The following is a 22032-nucleotide window of genomic DNA, read 5'->3' on the forward strand; positions in this document are numbered from 1 at the left end:
TATTGCGCAACAGTGTTCCGGTAGGGACTAAAATAGGTGAAAATCTCGTTCCGATAGGCGTAGGAAAAACAAATTCACACAACTAGAAAACGAGTATATACTTACATCCAGAAGACAAAAATCAGCACTGGAACGGGCACTGGAACCCCTTAAGGAGCTGTACAGAGCTGCAGCACAGTCGGAATCTATCTAACAAATGATCCGACAGATGTACTGATAGTGAGTCATAGCTACTGTATTGCGCAAGTCCAGGCCTGACTCAGCAGGGAATTTCCCTGCTGCGCGTGAGTTCGTATATAGGTCAGGGAACTCCCGCGCATGTGCGTAAGAGGGAGTTCCCTGTGTTAAAAAACAAGATGTTTTGTAGAAAAAAACAAGATGTTTTGTAGGAAAAACAAGATTCATCCCAAAGACCAAATATTCTAACTACTTACAATTAATTCCCTTCCATAATATACTTTTAAACTGATAAGGAAACGTTACTTTGTACGAAAATTGCGCTCTTTGATCCTGTATATTCGCGCCTTCGCGATCGCCAATCCGCTATCAGTGAGAAATTAATATACACTAAACAATTGTTAAGTGTAAAGCACAGGAGAAAGGATTTTAAGTTGTCTTTTCATCCAATTCACTCTTTCATAAACGAATGATAAATTTCAATTCTGCCATTTCGTGATTCAAACATTTTACAGTGTGAGTGAGTGAGAAAACACGGAGTTTGACAGCGGAAGAACATATTCACACGTTGAAGTTTAGAGCAACACCATAGTCGAGGCTTTTGAATTATACTATTTACATTGGTTTTTATGTTCATACAACCGCTGTGCATGTAATATCAAAGCTAAACGTAACTTATGCTTTCTCTTGGCATAATCAGAGCCTTATCTTTGCTCGACTACTGGTCAGTGCCAAATACCATCGTCAATATCAGCAGTAACTGTGTACCCGTCTTCACGCTCATTTTCTTCCCGCCCGCCTAAATCGGCAAGTTCAATGTTGACGATGTCCCAAAAGGAACGACACAAATGCTCATCATAGAGTCGGTTGAGAATTGTTAATGCATACAGAAGTTCGAAGGTTATAAAATGTAAATTCTTTGTTTTGTGAGCCTCTCAATTACAAGTAATTTGAGAGTAAAATATTCAGGGGGACATTTATATTTTCTGCAATGTGATTGTTTAATATATTTGAAATCTTTTACATTCATTTTTGGGAAAACAAAAGCCATTATACAGTGTCTCAAATGTATTACTATATTGCTGTAATTATAGCCATGTAGCTTGAGCGACAACATATTTGACCGTGGAAGTAACAGTTTCAAGCCAAATAGACGCGTAATGACACTCCCCGACGCTCTTACACTCGCAGGCATTTCGGCTAAATGACTGAACTATTTAATCACCTCGGACTTGTTATCTGATTGTTAACAGGGTACATCAGTTGCAAAGTTCAGATGCCAAACCCAACGATTTTTATAAACTACTACATTTTCTTAAATGGAAGACTGGCTTGGTCTTAAAAGGTTCTTAAGTTACACAAAAAGAGATGGGGTTTACAAAAAGTATGAAAGGGAAAGTATGAAACATACGGTCTGTCAGAGATATCCAAGCGAAACCCGTGCTTCATGTTAATGGTAAGGTTGCGTTGTACCACACCAAAAAACAACACTTTCAGAAGACAAGTTATGATGAGTCAAATTTCCCAAGTGTCAAGAATCTATTGCTTGTATTCAGCAAGCCTGTATTCTTGGGGACTCGTGGCATTCACATGTAAACACGATTTGGACCAAAACTGGGTCTGTATCCTCTAACAAGCACTGGAATTTCAAGGGTAAGAATATCTAGATTCTGTTTACTTTTATGGAATTTCTCATCGCAGATAACGTCGAAAATGTACTTTTGCGGAAGTTGTTTTACTCGAAAATCTCAGATATGTACACTTTCAGAAATTTGAGTGCTTTAGTTACAGTGAAGCCAAGGTTTTTGATTCAGACACTAAATGCTTAGGCGAGAAATTATTTTCCGCTTTAAAGAATAAAAAGAAATGCATACTGGAATGGTTCAGTTGACATTTTATTCCTCGTGTCACACATTAGATTAACATTGAACACGTGATGAGTTAGTGATTTCTTAACGGATGCAACGTATCTAGAATTCGTCAAGTGCGGGTTTTGAAATTTCATACTTTATCATGCTATACACCATTCATTCAGTCATTCATTAAGAAATTACAAAGTGAGATAAAAAAAGCGGTGAAATTAGAATTTCAAATATTTTAAAAACAGTAGACCTACAGAAGAACCATGTTACAGTTGAAAACACGGCCTAAGGGACAGATAGTCGGTCTTCCAAACTTTAAAATTAGTTTTCTTTTTCTAATCTTCAACTTGGGGGGCTCATATTACGGCTCTTAAAGAACTATTTTCACTGTCTTAGTTTTTCGACGATCGAAAATTTTATGATATATATTTAATCAACCCCAAACGCCCGTAAAGCCTGAGAAAAACATGTTTGACTTAAGAAACCGAAAAATGTTTCACCTGTACTGTTGAGAGAATGCCAATGGGAAGTTGCATCCATCGTTATAATGAGTGCGGTCTCCGATAAAAGGGATGTTATCACAAATGTGGACGGAATGAACGGTGGCGTGCTAAAATTTTCAAAACAATACAGAATATCGTGGTAGCAGATTTTCAGGAACTTCATCATGCTGCAAAGTTAAGATGCCGAATTCATCGTGGTGCCTGTTTCGTTTAATGCCATTCACCATGTCACCAGTTACGACGCAGCTACGGTCACTCCTGTGACGTTTGTCATTGACAGGTATCAGACAATAGGTTTTCGCCATACAGAACTTCGACGCCTATGGGGTATATCAAATGAACAATGACGGACGATTTTCCAAAACAGGCTAAGTCGAAGCAAAGGGACTGACGAAGTAGTTCGTGATCTGCAGCTATTCCTATGGCATGATCTAGTGGCGACTTATCGACTTCTATATATTTAAGCATGCAAATTGAATCGTTTCCGGATCAATTATATACCTTTCAGACAATTAGAGTTGACGTACACTTCAATAAAGCAAATTGTGCAAGTTAAGCAACATACTACTTATAAAAGGACTACATCCATCGCATTAAGTGTCCGGAATAGTAGATTTAAAAATAAAGCCAAATCTCCGACGAGATGGCACCCGATTCAACATCATCACCAAAGCAAACAAAAGCTTGTACAGAAAGGCAATTAAATGTAGCCGCATTACTTTAATTTTATGAAATACGAAATACGATGCTAGCCTGCAATTAATTAAGATTTTACAGTGCAAAAAATGAATCGTTTAGCTGCCTTTTTACATTTAAGATTAATTTACAAAATGCAAGAAACTTTATTCTCTTGAGCTTACCTAATATCGGCAAGATTGCTATCAAGAGATTCCACAAGCCTGTTTTGAGAAGAAATGACACAGAATATTCATTGCCATGAGCGAACCGGTATTCTTATGCTCTTCGAAGCCATGAGAGGCGCCCCAAAGCAGTCTGTTTTTTAGGCTGCTGGAATAGTAAAACATACTGTTTTAGGGGGTCTCCCTGGCTTGAGGGAAAACAAACGTATGCTTTTCCCTAAACCAATCCAATTTTCTCGCTTAAAATGGAGAAATACCTCCACTATTTGTCTTGACTGCAGACGAAAACGTCGCTATTCCATTTTATTTGTTCCAGAATGGGCGCATGCGTAGATGGTGCTTTTAAACTTTATCATATATCAGTCGTGTAAAGTTTTGACCAATATATTAACAGTTTCTTGAACTAGTAACTTTAAATTGCGCTTTGCACGCGTGTATTAACCCAAACATCACACATTCCATGTAACGAATCAAGGCAGATTTTAAATGAGCATGTGTCATTTTGACGTTGATAAAGGCAAACAGCAAGTTACCGGTCAACATTTTCCATACCTTAACTGGTAAACAGATCGTGAAAACTATTGACTGGGTAAAAGTTCCATCTACGGATGTTCACATTCTGGAATCTGCAAACAGACTGCAGTGTTGTCTGCGACCAAGACTAGTGACGAAAGCTGAGAAATTTCAAGATCTTTCGGCGAGACAGTTTAATGAAGTACACATATTGATTGGCCATTTTTGGTAACAGCATACGGTTTCTTAAGGGCACGAGAGTCCTCCAAGCCAATGTGTTTCTATCTGCCTGCGGCCTTATGAAACCGACTGTTCAGAAGCGACTTTCAGGCCCTCGGGCAACAAACGTATGTTGTTACCCTCATAACCAACAAACTTAATAAAATAAACATCCCCTGTGATGTTTTTACAACCTAATAGGTTTTTCATGTGACATTTGGGTGTGATCGAGATTTTCAGCTCGATGACTTTGTTTTTGTAACACTTTCGTGTAAACTTAAGATCAGGGGCCAAGAGGATTGCTCTCTCTCCTACAAGTCAAACAGTACACAATCGGACCTGGAGTTTGCACAATGTATGCTTCTTTTAGAAAATCGGAAATTTTTTGCAACTGTGAACATGCATTTTACCGTCATTGTTTTCAATGGGTCATACTACAGTGATGCAAACACCTTGTAAACGTCGATTAGAGGTTCTTTTGGCAATGTTACCGTGAAGGTAAACTGCACACTTAGCATTTTTGTAATATTAATTTGTTAAAACGCAGTCATTTTAATGATTGGTTTCGATTTCACAAGCGATCTAAAATCGAGACGCTTGACTCAAAGTGATAAGGTTTACCAAAATTGACCAGTATTTGGATTGTTAAGAACGATATTTTGTTTATTAAAATCACCATAGGCAATTATTGAAAAGCAAAGGAATTTCGAGACTCCTCACCTCAGCTGGCAGTAAAACAATTTCAGTCAGTAATTATGTAGACGGTGTTTACCTTACTCGACAGATCTATAATCGTAAAAACGACTCAGTAGAATTGCTGCACAATACTTGTAAAAATAACGATGTCAAGACTTGCACCATAGCTGTTCTTAAATTAACGTAGAGCGCTTTCAAATGCGATTTGTACTGTCATGGGATGATAGTTATGCGTAATTCGGAGTTTATTTTTGGGTTTATTAGAACGAGCAATGCGCATTTTTCTCTTTGTAACCAACATTGCTAACAATAGCTTTTACTACGTAGCCAAACTTCTTTAACATTGTGCATAATAACTAAATACCTTACGCCTCCGACAGATCTAATTTTATGTTGTCCGACACAATGGTTTGTCAAAGTCATTATGCAATTTTTTGTAAATAATCGATGTTACCATTTCTTTTTCAAGTATCATCATTAAACGTTCCACTTTTCTATTATCTGACACGACTTTTGTATTGTTATGCTATATCAGTTTCTTACAAAGATGTTATCTTTATTTCTCTACATACGTTCTCCGGACAGTGCAGTTGCAAACTTCTACAAAAAATAATTTTAAATGTATTCCATGCCTCAAAAACATCGCACACCCTAAAGATTCAACGGCAACATGCTGATGTCATAGTAGGCCGCATAGTCATCACTTGACTGAAGTGACAAAAATACAACCATTTAGCCTGACAGTTTCGGGATTTTATTAATAAAATATACATGTTTTACATTGGAAATACAGTAATAAGTATGCCAAAACTCGATAAACCGCATAGATGGTTTAGTTATACTAAGGGAGCCGTGATTATTTATAGCCGGGGGGGGGGGGGGTCAGAGGGATTTCATCGGAAACGGAAATTTCGAGTATACTCCATGCCAACACTGATGAATTTTAGTAACCCCTCTCTAACACAGAAATTTTGCCTGACCCCCCGAGAAAAATTCATATATCAATACATGTGTTTGTAAAATTTAAAAATACAGCAATAGCACATTCCAACTTTTCCCCCACACAAAATGGCCAGCTTTAGATTCTAACACTTGCATAATACATACGATTGGAACTAATTTGGGATAGTTGGATTTTCATATTTTGCGAATTTCTCAAAAGTGTTGGGTACCATATAGCTGAATATTGAGATATTGCAAATATTACTCCTAAAAACAAGTGTGTAATATAAAAAGGAAAGCAGATGAGATAACATTTGTAGATTAAACTTCACCGTCCAATTATCCCAAATTAGTTCCAATCATGTTTATTGTTCTCGATGTTTATCTACAAATGTTAGATCAGCCCAATGTTTTGACACCTTTCACAAAGCGCGTATGTGATTGGATAAAATGGCTGTTTTTAGCATTTGTAATTACCATTTTTAGCAATTGTAATTTGTATCTGGTCAGACGTCATGTTGCCTATATAATAGTATGTCTAAACAAAGACAGTAGAGGGGGAAGTCCCTCTCTACTGTCTACGTTCTAAACTATACTTCAAAAAGCTGTTAGGCTACTATAAAGTTTCATTTGAGACGCCATGTGCCGAGTTCCTTCTCAGTGGGTTCTAAAATAGCGGAGGATTTCGATCAGATGCTACAAGACAGCAAACGATACATAATTTGTGTAACATACATGAGAACTGAACATTCATCTTCATTAAAACTTTAAATACATTGTAAAGTATAGCAGTCGAAAAATCCGAACCTCGTTCATATGTTTTCACCGTGACGTGACGCATCAAATGACTCAATCGTCACGCTAAAATCCGGATGTTCCGAGCGAGAATAGAGAGCAGCCGTCGGGGATGTTGGTGGGGTGGGGTGGAACTGCCACATCGGCATCAAATTGTTCAAGTTGGTGACGGTCATATCAGTTCGAAAAAGATAAAATTACAATAAAATTTGCAACAGACGTGTTTGGGCCGAATATAGGAAACTAAATTCCATGGTGTTCCACCAATCCACATAGTGGATCCGTGGAGTGAAAAACTATGATGTCCCCTACATCATGGACAAGGTCTGTGCTTACATGGATTGTTAATACTAGTCTAGAGGAAATGCTTAAGCTTTAACTAGGTGCTAATTATATGCATTCAATCCCTCTCTAAAGAGAGAAAAAAATTCTCATGTTTTATGATGCACCAATATAGGTACGATGCTGTGTGGACCTTTGTGTACATGTTCCGTTCACTATGTTACCCTGCACTACAATAGAGGGAAACACTGTGGACGAACACATCTCACCATACACAGGGACCAAAGACCACATTTACAATAAAAGAAGGGCCTCGGCTATTTCTTTGCCGTTTACACAATCAGCTCTGCGTGGCAGGGCTATAACACGGCTACTGCGTATTCATAGCCGAGCACTCTTGACTCATACCGGCCGTAGGGCTAAGAGTTGACCATCGCACATCGGTTGACACCGTGGCAGAAAATTACTTTAACAGTAACCTCCGTGACTTTATATTTAGGTCACGCATACGTCAGTCCAAGGAGGTAAAAAGTTCTCTTCTAGCTCCATGCTTAGTCATGGAGCCAGGAGCGGAGCTGGTACCTCCATGCTTTACGGCAAGCATTGAGAAATATCTTGGTCATTGCATGCTCCCTGTGTTTCGAATGTCATTACACACGGCTTTGCTAGGTCTGCATAGTTTTCCCTGTTTGATGAACGTTAGTGTTGTAATTGTAGGGAAATTAGTGAAACCAACAAATTTGTCTTGCTTTATTCGGAATCGCAACTGTCTTACAAAGACTTAGCTCCATGCAGAGAGTGTTCTCGCTGTCCACATGTTGGGGTTGTCAACTTGATGTAATGGCCATCCCAGATTTCCATCGATAAAGTGTGTGCCTAAGCAAGAAAAGTAAACTAATGAATTTTAATTGACGTGGTTGGAATGGCCCATTTGGCCCAAATAAGCCATAGCCACCACGTCTAAATCAGTGTGGAGTAAAAATTGTCGTGTAAGACCTTTCAAAGTATGATGTACCCTGCTATATTATCATGGGTTATCTTATGACGTTTGAAAAGGGTTAAACCAACAAAATGAAATTCAAAGTCACAACAAATTGTAGATATAAAAGGCTCACGCTACATTACAAGTATCCAACCATATAGTATTTTTTACTTTGGATGGGTATCATGACAGGGTTTTCACTAAGATATCTGACAAGGCAGAATTTGAAAAAAAGACAGGAGGGAGAACACCCAATAGGCTAGGGGGGACTATGTCAGAGGAGGTTGTCCCCTCTCTTGCTTGGAAAATTTAAAGCAATTGATGTGTGCACTAGTGCAGTCTGTTGCAAGCTCAGAGTTTTCCCGAATTGTATTTTACTACTGACATAAAACTGTTAGAACACTCCAAGGGAAGAGCATGAGAGGGGTGTCCCCCTCTATCATCGTAATGTTTGAGAAACTGATTTGTGAAATGGTGCAATCTGAGAGGTATTTCAATTCATTTTGCACTAAAAATTGAGTAACACCTCCTTTCTCACCACATTTTGAGCAAACCCCCTTGTAACTTTAAATTTTTGAGTGACCCCCCTGAGATTCATTCGATCCCCAGGCCGTAAATAATGACGGCTCCCTAAAGTGACATTTGATGTGTTGATTTTTTTGTCTTTCGGGGGAGTACGGGTATAAAATGGTCATTACACATAGACCTAAACTTTTGGAACGAAAAGTATATATGTAGGCGGGCCATGAAGTCAACATACTAAAGCCCAAACAAGGGACTATATATCATGGAAGCGGGAGACCATTTGCGCCTCAGCCGTCAGGCTAATAGTCACCCTTCCTCGACAAAGAAGTCCCTTGTCGGGCAACATATAAATTACCATTCATTTCACTCTACCAGCTGCAAACCTTTAAACACTGCATGAGAATAATACCTTCCAAACAAAGCTACATAAATATAGAGCGACATATGCTGCACTTTTAGCTGCCGCGTATTGTAATCTCGCGACAAGGAATTCGGGATAGCCGTGCCTCGCAAGCTTCGTTTATGCTAGCACCAACCGGGTGAGTACACACCACCAAAACGTGCAGGTGATGACTCTTTATTCAGAGCAGGGGCGTGTAACACAGGGTAGGTCTTCTCTTTCAGTTCTTCAAGCCGGGCTAACATTTCTTCCACTTTCTTCGGCATCGCCTTGCTGAGATCGTTTCGTTCGGTAGGGTCATCTATGAATACAATTACATTAGAGAAGAGTTAAGTTGTGACAAATTAATGACAAATTCAAAGTGACATTATTTTTGTTGTGGTCGACAAGGAAATTTTCTTTCTGTTTTCCCGCAGGTTTTCTGAAATAAAATATTCATGGCGTACGGTATACAATGCACTTGTTGAAAACATGAATTCTCGCTTGGACTAACATTTATTTGTCAACAATAACATTGAACGTTAAACACCTAACCGCTACACTGACAAGTTGGGGTTTCGGTACGTCTTGTAGGTTAGAACAAGAAACTCTATCTTCTGAACAGAACGTAAATGAAGGAAAGTAGGTGATTAAATACAGCTACTGGAGCCGTAAGCAGATTTTACAAATTATTAGTATTGTTAAAAAACTTAGAGAGCAGCCTTAGAGCGCAGCGCACATCTATAAGAAATGCAAGAAGACGAAAATCGAGCTATTGTTTGTGTTTTCCCAAAGATTCAACAATGATAATGGTCTATTTCCTGTCGACACAAATAGCACAGCAAAATAATTCCTAAGACATGCAAAGCAAGTCGAGTTGTTTTCGATTAAATCTATTTCTGCCAGATTTTTTCGATATTATTGATAATTAATGCACGTTCTTAGTAGTGATAGTCATATATTGGAGTGTAAACTCCTACCTTTTAGGTTAAAAAGCCTTGTGTAATTCTTAAAGATACGACCATTCTCTGCTTCTCCAAGGCAGTAGTTTTCTGGAGGAGGTACCCAGTGACCTTAAAACAGAAATACATTCGTCAAAGACGCAGCAAAACTTATCCAGCCTTCCATCAACAAAACCACCCATCAAGGTATTTCGCGTCTAGAAAATGAAAGACTTAAATTTTTACTCGATCTTTTCTCAAACTTATTTTAAACCATATTTTTAAAGAACGGTCTCTGACAGTCATTTAAGGCCAGGAGTACATTTCACCGGCCAGGATACAAAGCGTTTGTATGTATAAGTCAAATGTACTCAAACAAAATTGTGAATTGTAAAGCTGCAATTGTAAATTGTCGCTTCATATAGCTTATCATTGATAAATGATCGTAGAATTGCAATGAATTCAACGGAAGCAAAAAAGACTATGCTTGCGGCTCCATGCGTACAAAATCCAATAGTTTGCAAAAGTTAAGCTCTGGCATCTATTAACTTATATCGCAGCCCGAACACTTATTCATGTAGAAATATTTTAGTCTATTTGGCTTTCTCCTTTGCAGGCTGCAAAATCTAATTTAAAACGCCAGTCACAAAATTGTTCATTCAATGCAATTATAAAACACCCGCCGTAGTCTGGTATACTTCAATTTGTGACAATTTGCTCTATGTAGCAGTGCTGGTGACGCCTATCGACGGATGTCATTTCTTAAATTTACCTGACGTGGTAATTTAAAAATTTGTGGACGATGCTGAATGCTATTTTAATAGTAATTGAAAAAAAGCTTTAAAATCAAAATAAAGTCATAGGATTATAGCACAACTTATATTGACTATATGTTAAAACGTTATGTGACGTATAATGCATTCATCGAATTTTAGCAATGTGGAGCTTTATAGTCAAATACGTTAACTTACTTGGATTGCCAGCCTTTCCATGAATCAATTTGTAGTCTCCCACCCTGAAATTTAATCAATAAACTCATTTTAAAGAATGAATACGGAGAGTAAAAGATTTCAGCTGCATTGTCGTCGCCAGATGAAGATGAAAATTTAAGATAAAGTTAATACTTGATCCCCTTCCTTTCTCGTAATATTAAGCCACGTTTAAATGGGAAGAATTAAATAGTTGTACGAAGGCACTGCTTCAAGCTCTTACATCGAGAGTCGCATCCTTTGAAGGCTACATAATTAGAAGTTGATCTCGAGCAAGTTAAGGATCGTGAAACCTTTCCATCGGTCATAGAATATACAAAGTACAGAAATTTCTGGCGCAGTCCAGCAATTACCATTTTATGAAAAGAACGTATCAGTTTTTTACTAAAATTTAAAAATCACAAAATGTAAAGGGAAACTTACTGACACAAATTGTCAATAACTGTGAACATAAATATAGGTGAAACCATCCACATATATTTAAAAATCACCAAAAACATATAGATTACTGTTCGAAAACCTCAGTTTGAAGCGCAAATGAGCCAAAGTGGCTTAGGAAAAATCTGATTTCGACTTTGAGACCATTTTCATATGATGTTATCGTTTCTATTCCAAGACCTTTAGGAGGATGAAAATTTCATTTTATTTAATTAACTCAGTAGGTGACGGGACGTGTGATACCAAGTGAAAACTTACCGAATGGCTTGACGTGGAATATCATCTTCTTCGTCAATATTGTAAACAAATTCCGTACGAGGTGAAGGGTCACCTTTGGATATTGTGTCCCATAAATTGAGACCGTCCATGTCTGAATCTGAAACGAAATAGAAATTAGTGATGAAAGGCTTCACAGTGTCGCTTGAGTACTGTCAAAATTGCGAGGGATCTATCTACAATATGCGAAATATCTGAAAGATAAAACCAGGGTTTATGTAGAAAAACAACGGCCAGGTAAAGAATGAAAGACTAATCTTTAAAGCGTAATTAAATCGTTATGAGCAAAACTCAAAACTTCATGTTTTTTGCATGGAATTTCAAAAACGAAGGACGGTCTGTCATGTTTAAAGGTGAAACCTACCAATATTGTAATCTTTTGTTGACAAATCACTTAACAGTTTTATTAGTTTTACTAATTTTTGCACAAAAGTCATCGGTTGCTTCGTTTGAAATGTTACAAACAGGAGGAGGAAAAGAAGTAAAGAAATCGGGTGATTTGGAAACATTTGCGTATATTTACAATACTTTCTCATCAAACGTACGACTGTTTGTTATGCTAGAAGATGAATTCTACCAATTTTAATATCTTTCGTTAAAAATCACTGAAAAGTGAATTAATCCTTTGCAAAGAGTGATTTTGAGCGAATAAAACGTGTTATGTTCAGTGTCCCCCTTAAACGGACAAACACACTAATGTGAAACTGAAGATCGAAACAACAAAGAATAAGCTTATGCATTTCTTTACAGTAAGCTCACTTTCAGGCGTGGTCTGAAGTATACGATGGTTATGCAAATAAGAACTTTGGACTTTTATTTACCTGATTCACCACCGGTTAAGTTGACCAAAGTCGGGAACCAGTCTACAATATGCATCATTCTGAAAGATCACAGCAAATAAAGATAATAGTCATTATTATCATATACCCATGGCCATATTGCTTCATCCTAGTGATGTTCACTGTAAAATATCAGCCGTGATATTTCACGGTAAACGTTGAGATATGCACAATAAACGTCATCGGTTTTGTAATTTTCCCATACTACCTTAGCAGTTTGTTTGTAAACAATGTAAACGAACAAAATGGCTGCCACTCCCCGCCTGAGAAGCGATGTCGCCGACGTAAAAACTTGAAGGGCTGCGAGGAACACGGGTATTTCTGGTTGCCAAATACGGAAACAACATGTTGAGTCTTTTTATATTTTCTCATGGTTTTCCTGTTACAGTTCTCGTATTTTTTTGGCCAAGCTCCAGCAAAAACACGGCGCCTACACTATAGACGGTCTACCCCGAACAGGCAGTGAGCGCGTGGCGTGACAGCGATGACGCGCGCGACGACTGTTGACATGACAACTCTTAGGGTAAAAAAACCCCCAAAATAGCGGTCCCTCTCCGCGCGAGCTCCGTGCCGTGCGACGATCGAGCGCGATCGAAATCAGGATAGATGTAAAGTTGAGGACAGTTTTTGATCGCTTACAATTGTAATAGCATATTGCACCTTAAAAGGTCCCTTTTTAATCCCGGTGTCTTTCTTCTCGGGGTTCATGGATGACTTGCAGCGATGTCGCGCGTTGATGTTGACTTTACCTTATACTTTATGAATGAAGCCTCTTCACATAAATATTCCGATATTTACGCGCAAGGCGTAATAAAGTAAAGCCTCAAAATTTGAGGTTTGTCGTACTATTAGTAAAATGATGGGCATGGGTATATGATAAATCGGTTATTACCCAATATCGGCTGTTCCTTGTGTCGTATCAGCATTCGTGTCATTTGTGCTGCTTCAGACACTCGATGCCAGCACAAATGACACTCATGCTGATACGGCACAGGAACAGGCGATATTGGGTAATAACCTCTAAGTATATTACAATAACATCAAAAATCAACAATGTCAATATCTAACAATATTATTTTGTCAAATAATAGTTTAAAACACTGGTATGGCGGCAATTTGCGGTAATCTGTTACATTTTCCTGGTGACCAAACAAATTGGAAAGGAAATGTTCCAAAGATTCCTTTACGAACGATTTAGCAAAGCTTTTTGTGGCGCACACTACCCGAAACACACTTACCCACAAAAACATATTACTTTCTCGCGGTTCAAAAGGCCAAAAAAGAAAAATCTTTGTTTCTTGAAGGCATATTGTTTGAATGTCACAATAACTGTTTTTTATTATCACGTGTATAACGTAATGCTGGTTTCACATTACGCCCGATAGAATCCTTGAAGCAATTGTTTGAAAGGTGCACAATGAATCCATCAAACTTTTCACAATACTTTTTTGAGCTTACACATTCAGATTTAGCAATCGTCAGTTTGTAAATATATTTTTTTTGCGATTATAGTTAAATTTAACGGTCTCGTGATGTTTGATAGTAAAAGTGCTCACACTGACATTATTCTTTTGTAAGATCAAGATCATTCTACAAGATAACTCACTTACACGAGACAAGAATAACAAAAATAAATTACTGTAGAGAGAAAAACGTTATCTAGTCCTTATTACATTAACTTTCAATATAGAATCCGGCCTTATATCAACCTTTGAATCATGGCAACTATTTTGACATACAGAGTATCTACAACGCTACTCACTCATTATTGACATAGCCAGTCTTCTCCAGCATTGGACCATGAGCGAAAGTGACAACCCGTGTGCCGCCTTCCCAAAGGGTCTTCTTGGAACCACGCAGTGGCCAGTTGTTACCGAAGTTATTTTCGTTTGCCGGCCCTCCATTCTGAGAAAAAAATCATATTAACCACTTTAGTTATTGGTTCATGACTTCCACTTTCAGACGTCGTAAAAAGAAAGCGCAATTCTTCATTGGTCGCTATGTGTAATTTAGGTCTTTGAATGCGCGAATGAAACATATTTTGCGACGAATATATTTTAGTATCTAAAAGACTTTGTTGGTTTCTCCGTCCGTTTTAATAGTGAGTTTTATACAAACACATATGTGAGTTGTATGCTTTCTATTAAACACAAGATAAGTTAGTTGACTGAACTTGGTAAATAGGCATTTATTCTGTAAAATCGCAGATCTTTCTCCATTTATGCCTGTCTGTTCGTAAAACCCGTTTTCCTCCCTCTACAGGTACATACATCTGACTGGAATATCAGCAATGTGTTGTTCCATAGTCCATGTTCCTTGAATGCCTCGACTAGAACAGCCACAGAATCGTCCATTGCTGTTATCATGCCTGAGATAATTGCAAAAGGGAAACAAATAGAACGATTTATGAACGTATTGAATTTCTACCGAAATGCTTAAGAAGGTCAAACTTTTTTATAAACGACAAGGCAGCGTTACAAGAAACATAGATGACCTTTATTACCTAGTTTAGTTCTTCTTCCCAGATTCTTCACAAACAAATACTTATCAAGGTACTTCTCAGGCACCTGAAATATGTGACAACCAAATAAATAAACATAATTTACACACTGTAGTAGAATGATGTTTGAAGTTAACGTAAAGATTGATAAGAAGTAATTATAGAAGCGAAATATTGATCGCCTGTTTATCATAGTGAGAAACTATATAGACACAGTTCATGTGTATTTCCAGCATTTTTGAGGTCGCTTAAGCTGACAGTAAAACTCTTCCCTCGCTTTTTGGGCATGCATGCTGGTACGCCTGAAGTCCCTGACATTAAGTAAGCGTAGGGCATGGTTTTGGTGAACTGAACTGTTCGTGAGAGGGTGTGTTCACATATCATACTTCCGCGACGGCTCACACGATCTGCTAGGTCTGGAAGATTTCAACTGCTAGTAGTTGTAAGCTCTAAAATGTATGTCTCTGACATGCCGGGTGAAGTAAAACAAGAAACAATAGTCAACGAAAAAAACTTAATAGTGAATTCACTTCATGAAAAGGTGCAACTGTCGTTTAGGGTAAGATAATAAGCTCACCGTGTGTAAAAACGAAGTTATTATACTTCTTTAGGAACTGATCGTGTGAAACATAAACATGACAGAACATTAGCAACATACCTGCAGTGGTCCGTGCACGCTTTGCAAAGAGTAGTACATAAACAACGGCTTACTCGTGTCATGATTGGCTACATAGTTGGCAGCTTTCTCAGAGAAAAGGTCCTGTAAGGTCAGAGTGATATACACTTTGTCAACATTTTCTTGAAGCAGACAATTCGACAGACGATGTGCATGTTTTCAATGGCACTACAAATCAAGTGCCACTGTGGCTACAGGTCTTTGGAACGGACAATTTCCTATGGTCGATTAAGACTGTATACGACAACACGTGTGCTTCGTCCATTTTTTCGCAGAAATTTGCAACTCTGTACAGATATCCTTCTCACAGCTCATCGGCAAGTGATTTTTTTTTTTTTTTTATTTAATCTCGAACCAACAGGTTGCCCCAATAACAGGTTCGTTTGAAAATAAAAATATAACACAAAACGAAAATTTTATAACAGTTACAACGTAAACAAACAGACAGGAGAATTCACATAAGAAAAAACAAAAAAACAGCAATAAAGCAAAAGATACACAGAAATACATCCAGATAAAAGTAATTATTCAGAAAAAAGGATCTTACATAATCAATGACGAAAATTACTGAAGTTATTAAAAATATCTAAATTTTGCTTGTTACAGATAGAATTAAAATATGTCTGAGATAGTGATAAAAATGAATGTTTCAAGATATTCGTACGTGCTGACACTGATCTAAAAAGAATAGCACGACGCAATGTAAAAGCAGGAACGTTAAAATGAATCTGTGCAAGAACATCTGGTACACTATAAACTGAGTGAAGGATTTTATAAAGAAAAAGAGTGTCTAAAAATTTTCGCCTGTTCTCCAATGTGGGAAGGCGAAATTCATAACATAGGTTACTATACAGAGCCCTTGAGTAAGCCATCGATGAACGGAAACAAAGATACTTGATAAATTTTATTTTGACTCTTTCTAATTTCTTTATTAAATATAATTGATGAGGGGACCAGATGGGTGAGCAGTATTCAACGTGGCTTCTGACGTAGGAGACATACAAAGTTTTTAAAACTTTGATGCTATTAAAATATTTACAAGAACGCTTGATAAATCCAAGCATTTTAAAAGCCTTTGAAACAACATGGTTAATGTGCATACTCCAGTTAAGTTTACTTGTTAAAAATACACCAAGGTCTTTTACAAAGTTGGTGCGAGTCAAGATAGTTTGCTTAGCACATCTGTAAGGAAATATTTTGACTTTTTTTTTCAAAGTGAATGAAATACATGAACATTTTTTAACATTTAATGACAACTTCCATTTGCTCGTCCACTTCACAACCTGGTTGATATCTTGTTGTAGTTTGACGCAATCGGACATATCAGTAATGGCCATAAATAACTTGGAATCGTCAGCATACAACGATAAATTTGCATGGTTCATGCATTCAGACATGTCATTGATATAAAGTACAAAAAGGAGCGGACCCAAAATAGACCCTTGGGGTACACCTGATGTGACATGTGACATCACACATTAAAGAAAGTATGTCCCCAACTAGTGGTGTATGTTTTACTGTGAACCTCTTTTAAAATTGTACTTTGGCACACCATATTCTCTCTGGTAATGTTTAGCATTGGCATCAGAAATTGATTGAAAGCGAAATGCGAATTATGCTGCAAGCGAAGAATTACTGTAAAATAAGAATTGAGTATGAGTAATATAAGATAAGACTCGGAAAGAAAATAAATTTTGCAAAAACCTACCGATGAATAGACGCCACCCTGATCTCTATCCGGCGTAAAGTCTTCTCTTAAATCTAAGAAGTTTTTCGGACCTACATGATGTTATAACAATGACTGTGTTATGTTGAGTCGTATTTTTGAGCCACATTCGGATACAACATAAAGAATGAGGTAGCAAGGATGATAATGGTTACCTTGGTGATATGAAGTTGTCAATGACGCACTTACTAACTATGACGCTAAGACACAGAGAAACATAAACAGAGTGGCAACACTTGCATGCCTTTTGTTCCATGGTCGTCTCGGTAGACTATTGGCTTTTCATATTAAAATGAGCTTCAAAGGTGTTAAACATTTTGGAGGCTTTGTTTGTGGTTGATAATTACACGAGAATATGCCAAAAATACGACGAGATGGCATCGTACTGCCAGTCGCGTAGCAACCATAGTTATTTTGTGAGCTCTCAGGCCAGAAACACTGCTTCACGCCAATCAAAACATAACACGCCAGCAGTTTCATAAACATGTCCTTCCTTGACGCAAGTGTAAAAGACGGTATGACTGACCGTAAACCATTGAGTAAAACCAGACAGTATCGATAAAAGACTTTCAAATTTGGTTCAAACACACTCATTATATATTCATAAAATATGAGAGGAATTTTTAAAACGGTAAAACTCATTTTCCTGAAGCTCAAAACACTCCCGTTTTCGCCAGCACGTCAATTCTGCTCAGCACCAACAACAACAACAACAACACAAACTTTGCCGAACATACTTTCGCTTAACAATTGGCGAAAATCCGACAATTACCGAAGGATTCATGGTCGGCACTCTTCGGAAAGAGAGGCGAGAGCAACCTGAGGCGAGGCGAACATGGATGGGTTACGTAACCGCTTCACGCCTTAAATAATACCCGTTGCCACTCTACCCATGTTTCTCTATGGTTAAGATGACTATACGGATAACCTTGACAAAACAACAATGGCAGCCAGCATTTTTTACAAATCATACTCCAATTATTTTACGATGATGACTGCTTAGCAAATAGATATCGCCGGACAGAAAACAATTCTTTGGCAATGTAATCATAAAAAATATATACTTAGTATTACTACCATAATCATGCTATAAAAATTAAACCAATTAAACTTAATGTCAAGTAATTACATTGCAATTAACCATGATATATATAGTCACAAGTACTGACCAGTTGTATGGGTGTAGTAGTCACCAGCTGCAGTGTAGAAACCGTAGAAGTGATCAAAGCCTCTTCCATTCGGTGTATACTCATCTTTACAAAAGCCCAAATGCCACCTGCAAGGGGTCGGAGTGTATTATCTGAAAGCATGTGTGTCTTTGGATGTATTTTTTACCTGTCAGTATAGGCACGGTGCATTTACGAGTCGACACGACCTGTATGTCTGTAATACTCAGTATTATTTTTGACAACTAAATATTAGTCCTCAACAGAATTGCATTTGTCGATAATGCTGTTGTATATCTTACACAAGTAAGGCCTGATTGATATTTTAGATTCTATCTACTTTAGAAAAGAAAAAACCTTACTAATAGTAGATCAAAATCAAGGAAAATCTTACAGAGGGTTCAAACTATTGTTCCTAACATTCAAATAGTACAGTTAAAAACTCATACGTTCATGTGTTGGTAAACTCTTTTTTCCCCTTTGATTGAAAACGTATTTTACTCAATGTCGTCGTAACGTCCAATTTTCGTTCTCTCAGACCACCTTTGTCTATGTCTGATTCTCTTTTCTCTGCGTTCTTTCCTTTCCGCGTACCGGAAATATTGATATTGTAACATGTGTTACACTTACTTTCCCACCATATACGTAGAATATCCCTGCTCCTTCAGTTTCTGTGGCAGGATTGTGAAATGTAAGGGTAAACCGGTTGGTCTGTTTTTCACCAACACGTCATGCTGTTGGAAAAGCAGAGACAGTGTCGGTCCTTTGCCTGGCTACACCAGGCTATCTCACAGTTCCCGTGTTCAATGTATCTTACAGTTTTGTAGTGACATGAATTATTGTAACTGGTATAGGTTGACCTGTTTTATATATCGAAGAATGATAGATGATTGAAATTTGAGATTTGAGCTGTCTAGACACAAGAAAGAGACTCGCCTCCAGCGTCTTTCGATCTGACAAATCTAGTCTTTGAATAATTTGGTCGAATGGGACACGGATGCTCCATTTCTTCCGCCTCTACATGACGGGCCTAAAAGGTTTAATATCTAAAAATCAAACATTCATGATGACAAACTTCCAAGAACACAACGGTCAATAGTACCTGTAATCCAGTGCGATAGGCGAAATATCCGGTCATGAGAGATGCCCGTGACCTTGACAAAACAGAAGAAGAACATTAGTATCAATGTTTTAATGAATGATTAGTTGCCTGGCCAGATGGCTGACTGGCAGACTGACTGGCATGCCGACGAACTCAATGAGTAAGGTAAACAATGATAAAGGTGGGTAATCTGAGAATGACACACATTTTTGAAATACTTTGTCTGTTACTTGTACGGACTGCTATTCAGTAATATTTTGAAGCTATTGCGTAAATCACAGTCCCTCCACCCGAACTATGTGTAAATGAACTTTTCACTGGCGTTTTGTTTTTGTGAATGCTTAAAATGAAATCCCCTCAGAATTATTCAATTAGATCAGTGTAAAATGAAATAATCTTATTGCTCACGGTGTACATGCAGGTAGCGCGTAAGACTGGTTGAAGATGACGCCATCTTGTGCCAGCGTATCCAGGGTCGGTGTGATGACGTATGGATTGTTGTAACCGATATCACTCCATCCTGAAAATTAGATTTTAAGCCATAAAATAAACTACAGTGATTAATTTTGACTTAGAAATTAGGCTAACGCTTACTTTAATAACAAGCACTGTTTCCTTTGAAGCTATTATTCGTTTTAGCTCCGCTCATTCGTAATAAAACTAGTGCACTAGTTAAGTATATTCAAATGGTCTTGTGGTTCACAAGAGTTGAGTCGGCGTTTGCATTGCAAATGTTTTGAAAATCAGATCTTTTGTCATGTATGGCATCGCGACTCATACACTGCATTGCACCTGCTTGTGTCGGACTAGGAAGTTTGGTTTCCCTATTCGTTTCACTGCATCAATATGCAACAATACAGATAAATTCACACTTAATACATTTCAAGTATTATACAATGATAATAATAGACGTGAATTCACATGAATCCACATGAATACAGGCTTGCTGAATACAAGCAATGGTTTCTTAACTCTATTCCCCTGTATGAGCAATATTCAGCTAAAATACAGGCTATAGTCCATGCCTATCCGTAAGTATTATCGTGTTTTCATACTGTGTCGTTTACTCTTGGATTCCAACTTCAGTCATATATGTTTTGCATTCATCAATGACATTAACGTTGATAGAGAAACTGACCAACCAAACTTTTACCATATTGTATATTCTAACCAGTGTAAGTCTCTAAGCAGTCCCAGTCTCTATTGAGCTATGATCAAATTGTACATATTTTGCACATACTTCTGTTTGTTATCCACACATCAAACGATTGTTTACACACCCTTCACCGTGAAAACGTGCACTCATTAAACAATACAAGTTCCCGTATTGGACAGACGACTATCAATGTTTGATATTTCCTCTGTATCATTTTGATCAATAGCGATATCACAGAATGGCTAATTAAGTGAACTGACGATGTTTTATTTGACAATCACACGACGCTTTACCCATACGACCTAATCAAAGGTTAACGGAAGTTACGTTTTGCAAGTACATAAAGGAATATGTTATTGACACTCGAGACGCCTTGGCGCGCCAGGGTCATCGTACTCGTAGTTGGGGGTGATCCGCACGTGAATCATAGGGAACCTTCAGTGAGTACTGAGTCAAACAAACGACCAAACAAAGTAAATCAAGTAATGGACTTTTGATAACTCCACCCACCATTGAAACTAAGAATAACAAGTTGGTCTTCACTCGAAATGGCGTGTGAATTCGTTAATCGCAAAGAGCGGGTAACATAGACACCCGCTGAACCTTGCTAGCTATTTAACGCCAGAATTCAAAGCGCTATGCTAATATGTATCTCGTTAATGACGTAACGCAGACCAAAAGCCGGTATAATTTCCCTATTTTTCCTTTTCTTGTTTTTTTCTTAAGGGAATGATTTTGAACGTGTTCAAGGAGTCGAATGAATGAGAAGAGTTTACTGACTTAAAAAGATTTCAGATAAGCCTAAACTGACGACTGTTTCAGAAATTTCAATCGGTGCAGAAGATGCTACGAAAACACGAAAACTCATAAGACTTAACGGTGTAGGCCCCCACGGCTCTTATCAGAGGTAATGTGTGTTCACTGCAGTTGGGGATTTCATGAACATTGCAACGTTCTCTTTTATGTAGCAGTTTCGAATATATAAGTGTAAATAAACTTACCAAGATCATCTGCTAGTATGAACAGAATATGCGGACGTTCAGTCTGAGCGTGGACGACACCACACACAGCCAAAAGAATGGATAAGAGAGCCAACGTGTTATCCATGTCTGCCGATGGACTAGTCGGCTATCTGGAAATGTTTACGTGAATGTGCGTGTAAGCGAGACTCGGACGGTCACGTGACCTACTGTAACCTGTTTAGCCCGTGCTGACTTCTCTTTCTTTGTTCATTGAAGGTTGATGTAGTGCGAGGTCTTGGCCATTGAATTCACTGACTCATTATTGTTGTATGTGTACTAAATATTCTATGGCACGTCTGCCGTTGTTTCTTTAACGTCATCTTTTCAACTGAATCAAATCAAACGCGTACTATACTAAGTCGTCTTCTCTGGGCCCGACAACTCTTAAGGCGCTTTAAAGATTATAGGTCCTAGCTTGATTATCAATACATTGACATAACCTATTTTGATTGAGTAACTCCCATCC

The 22032-nt window shown here is 37.9% G+C and overlaps 1 protein-coding gene across 1 annotated transcript; it reads right to left on the bottom strand.

Annotated features, from left to right (window-relative positions):
* Nucleotides 1-2057: 2057 nt before the first annotated feature.
* Nucleotides 2058-21682, bottom strand: LOC139129345 (arylsulfatase B-like). Its single transcript, XM_070694981.1, has 17 exons — nt 21546-21682; nt 19797-19908; nt 19389-19440; nt 18917-19020; nt 18290-18396; nt 17103-17173; nt 15377-15478; nt 14722-14785; nt 14489-14586; nt 13981-14123; nt 12201-12259; nt 11362-11479; nt 10648-10691; nt 9716-9808; nt 8908-9057; nt 3403-3441; nt 2058-2862 (listed from the first exon to the last, which is right to left on the bottom strand). Exons 1-17 carry the CDS (start codon nt 21649-21651, stop codon nt 2813-2815), a joined length of 1512 nt encoding a protein of 503 aa, XP_070551082.1. The 5' UTR covers nt 21652-21682; the 3' UTR covers nt 2058-2812.
* Between the last annotated feature and the right edge of the window lie 350 nt (nt 21683-22032).

This window comes from Ptychodera flava, chromosome 1 (genome assembly GCF_041260155.1).
Source record: "Ptychodera flava strain L36383 chromosome 1, AS_Pfla_20210202, whole genome shotgun sequence".
NCBI classification, from domain to species: Eukaryota; Metazoa; Hemichordata; class Enteropneusta; family Ptychoderidae; genus Ptychodera; species Ptychodera flava.

Bases quoted from the DNA above. Each gene is read 5' to 3' on its own strand.
- LOC139129345 (XM_070694981.1), bottom strand. From the start codon at position 21,651: ATGGATAACACGTTGGCTCTCTTATCCATTCTTTTGGCTGTGTGTGGT. The intron at 19,909-21,545 runs GTAAGTTTATTT...TCTAATTTTCAG, and splicing joins CATACTAGCAGATGATCTTG to GATGGAGTGATATCGGTTAC. The intron at 10,692-11,361 runs GTAAGTTTTCAC...ATTAAATTTCAG, and splicing joins ATTCCACGTCAAGCCATTCG to GGTGGGAGACTACAAATTGA.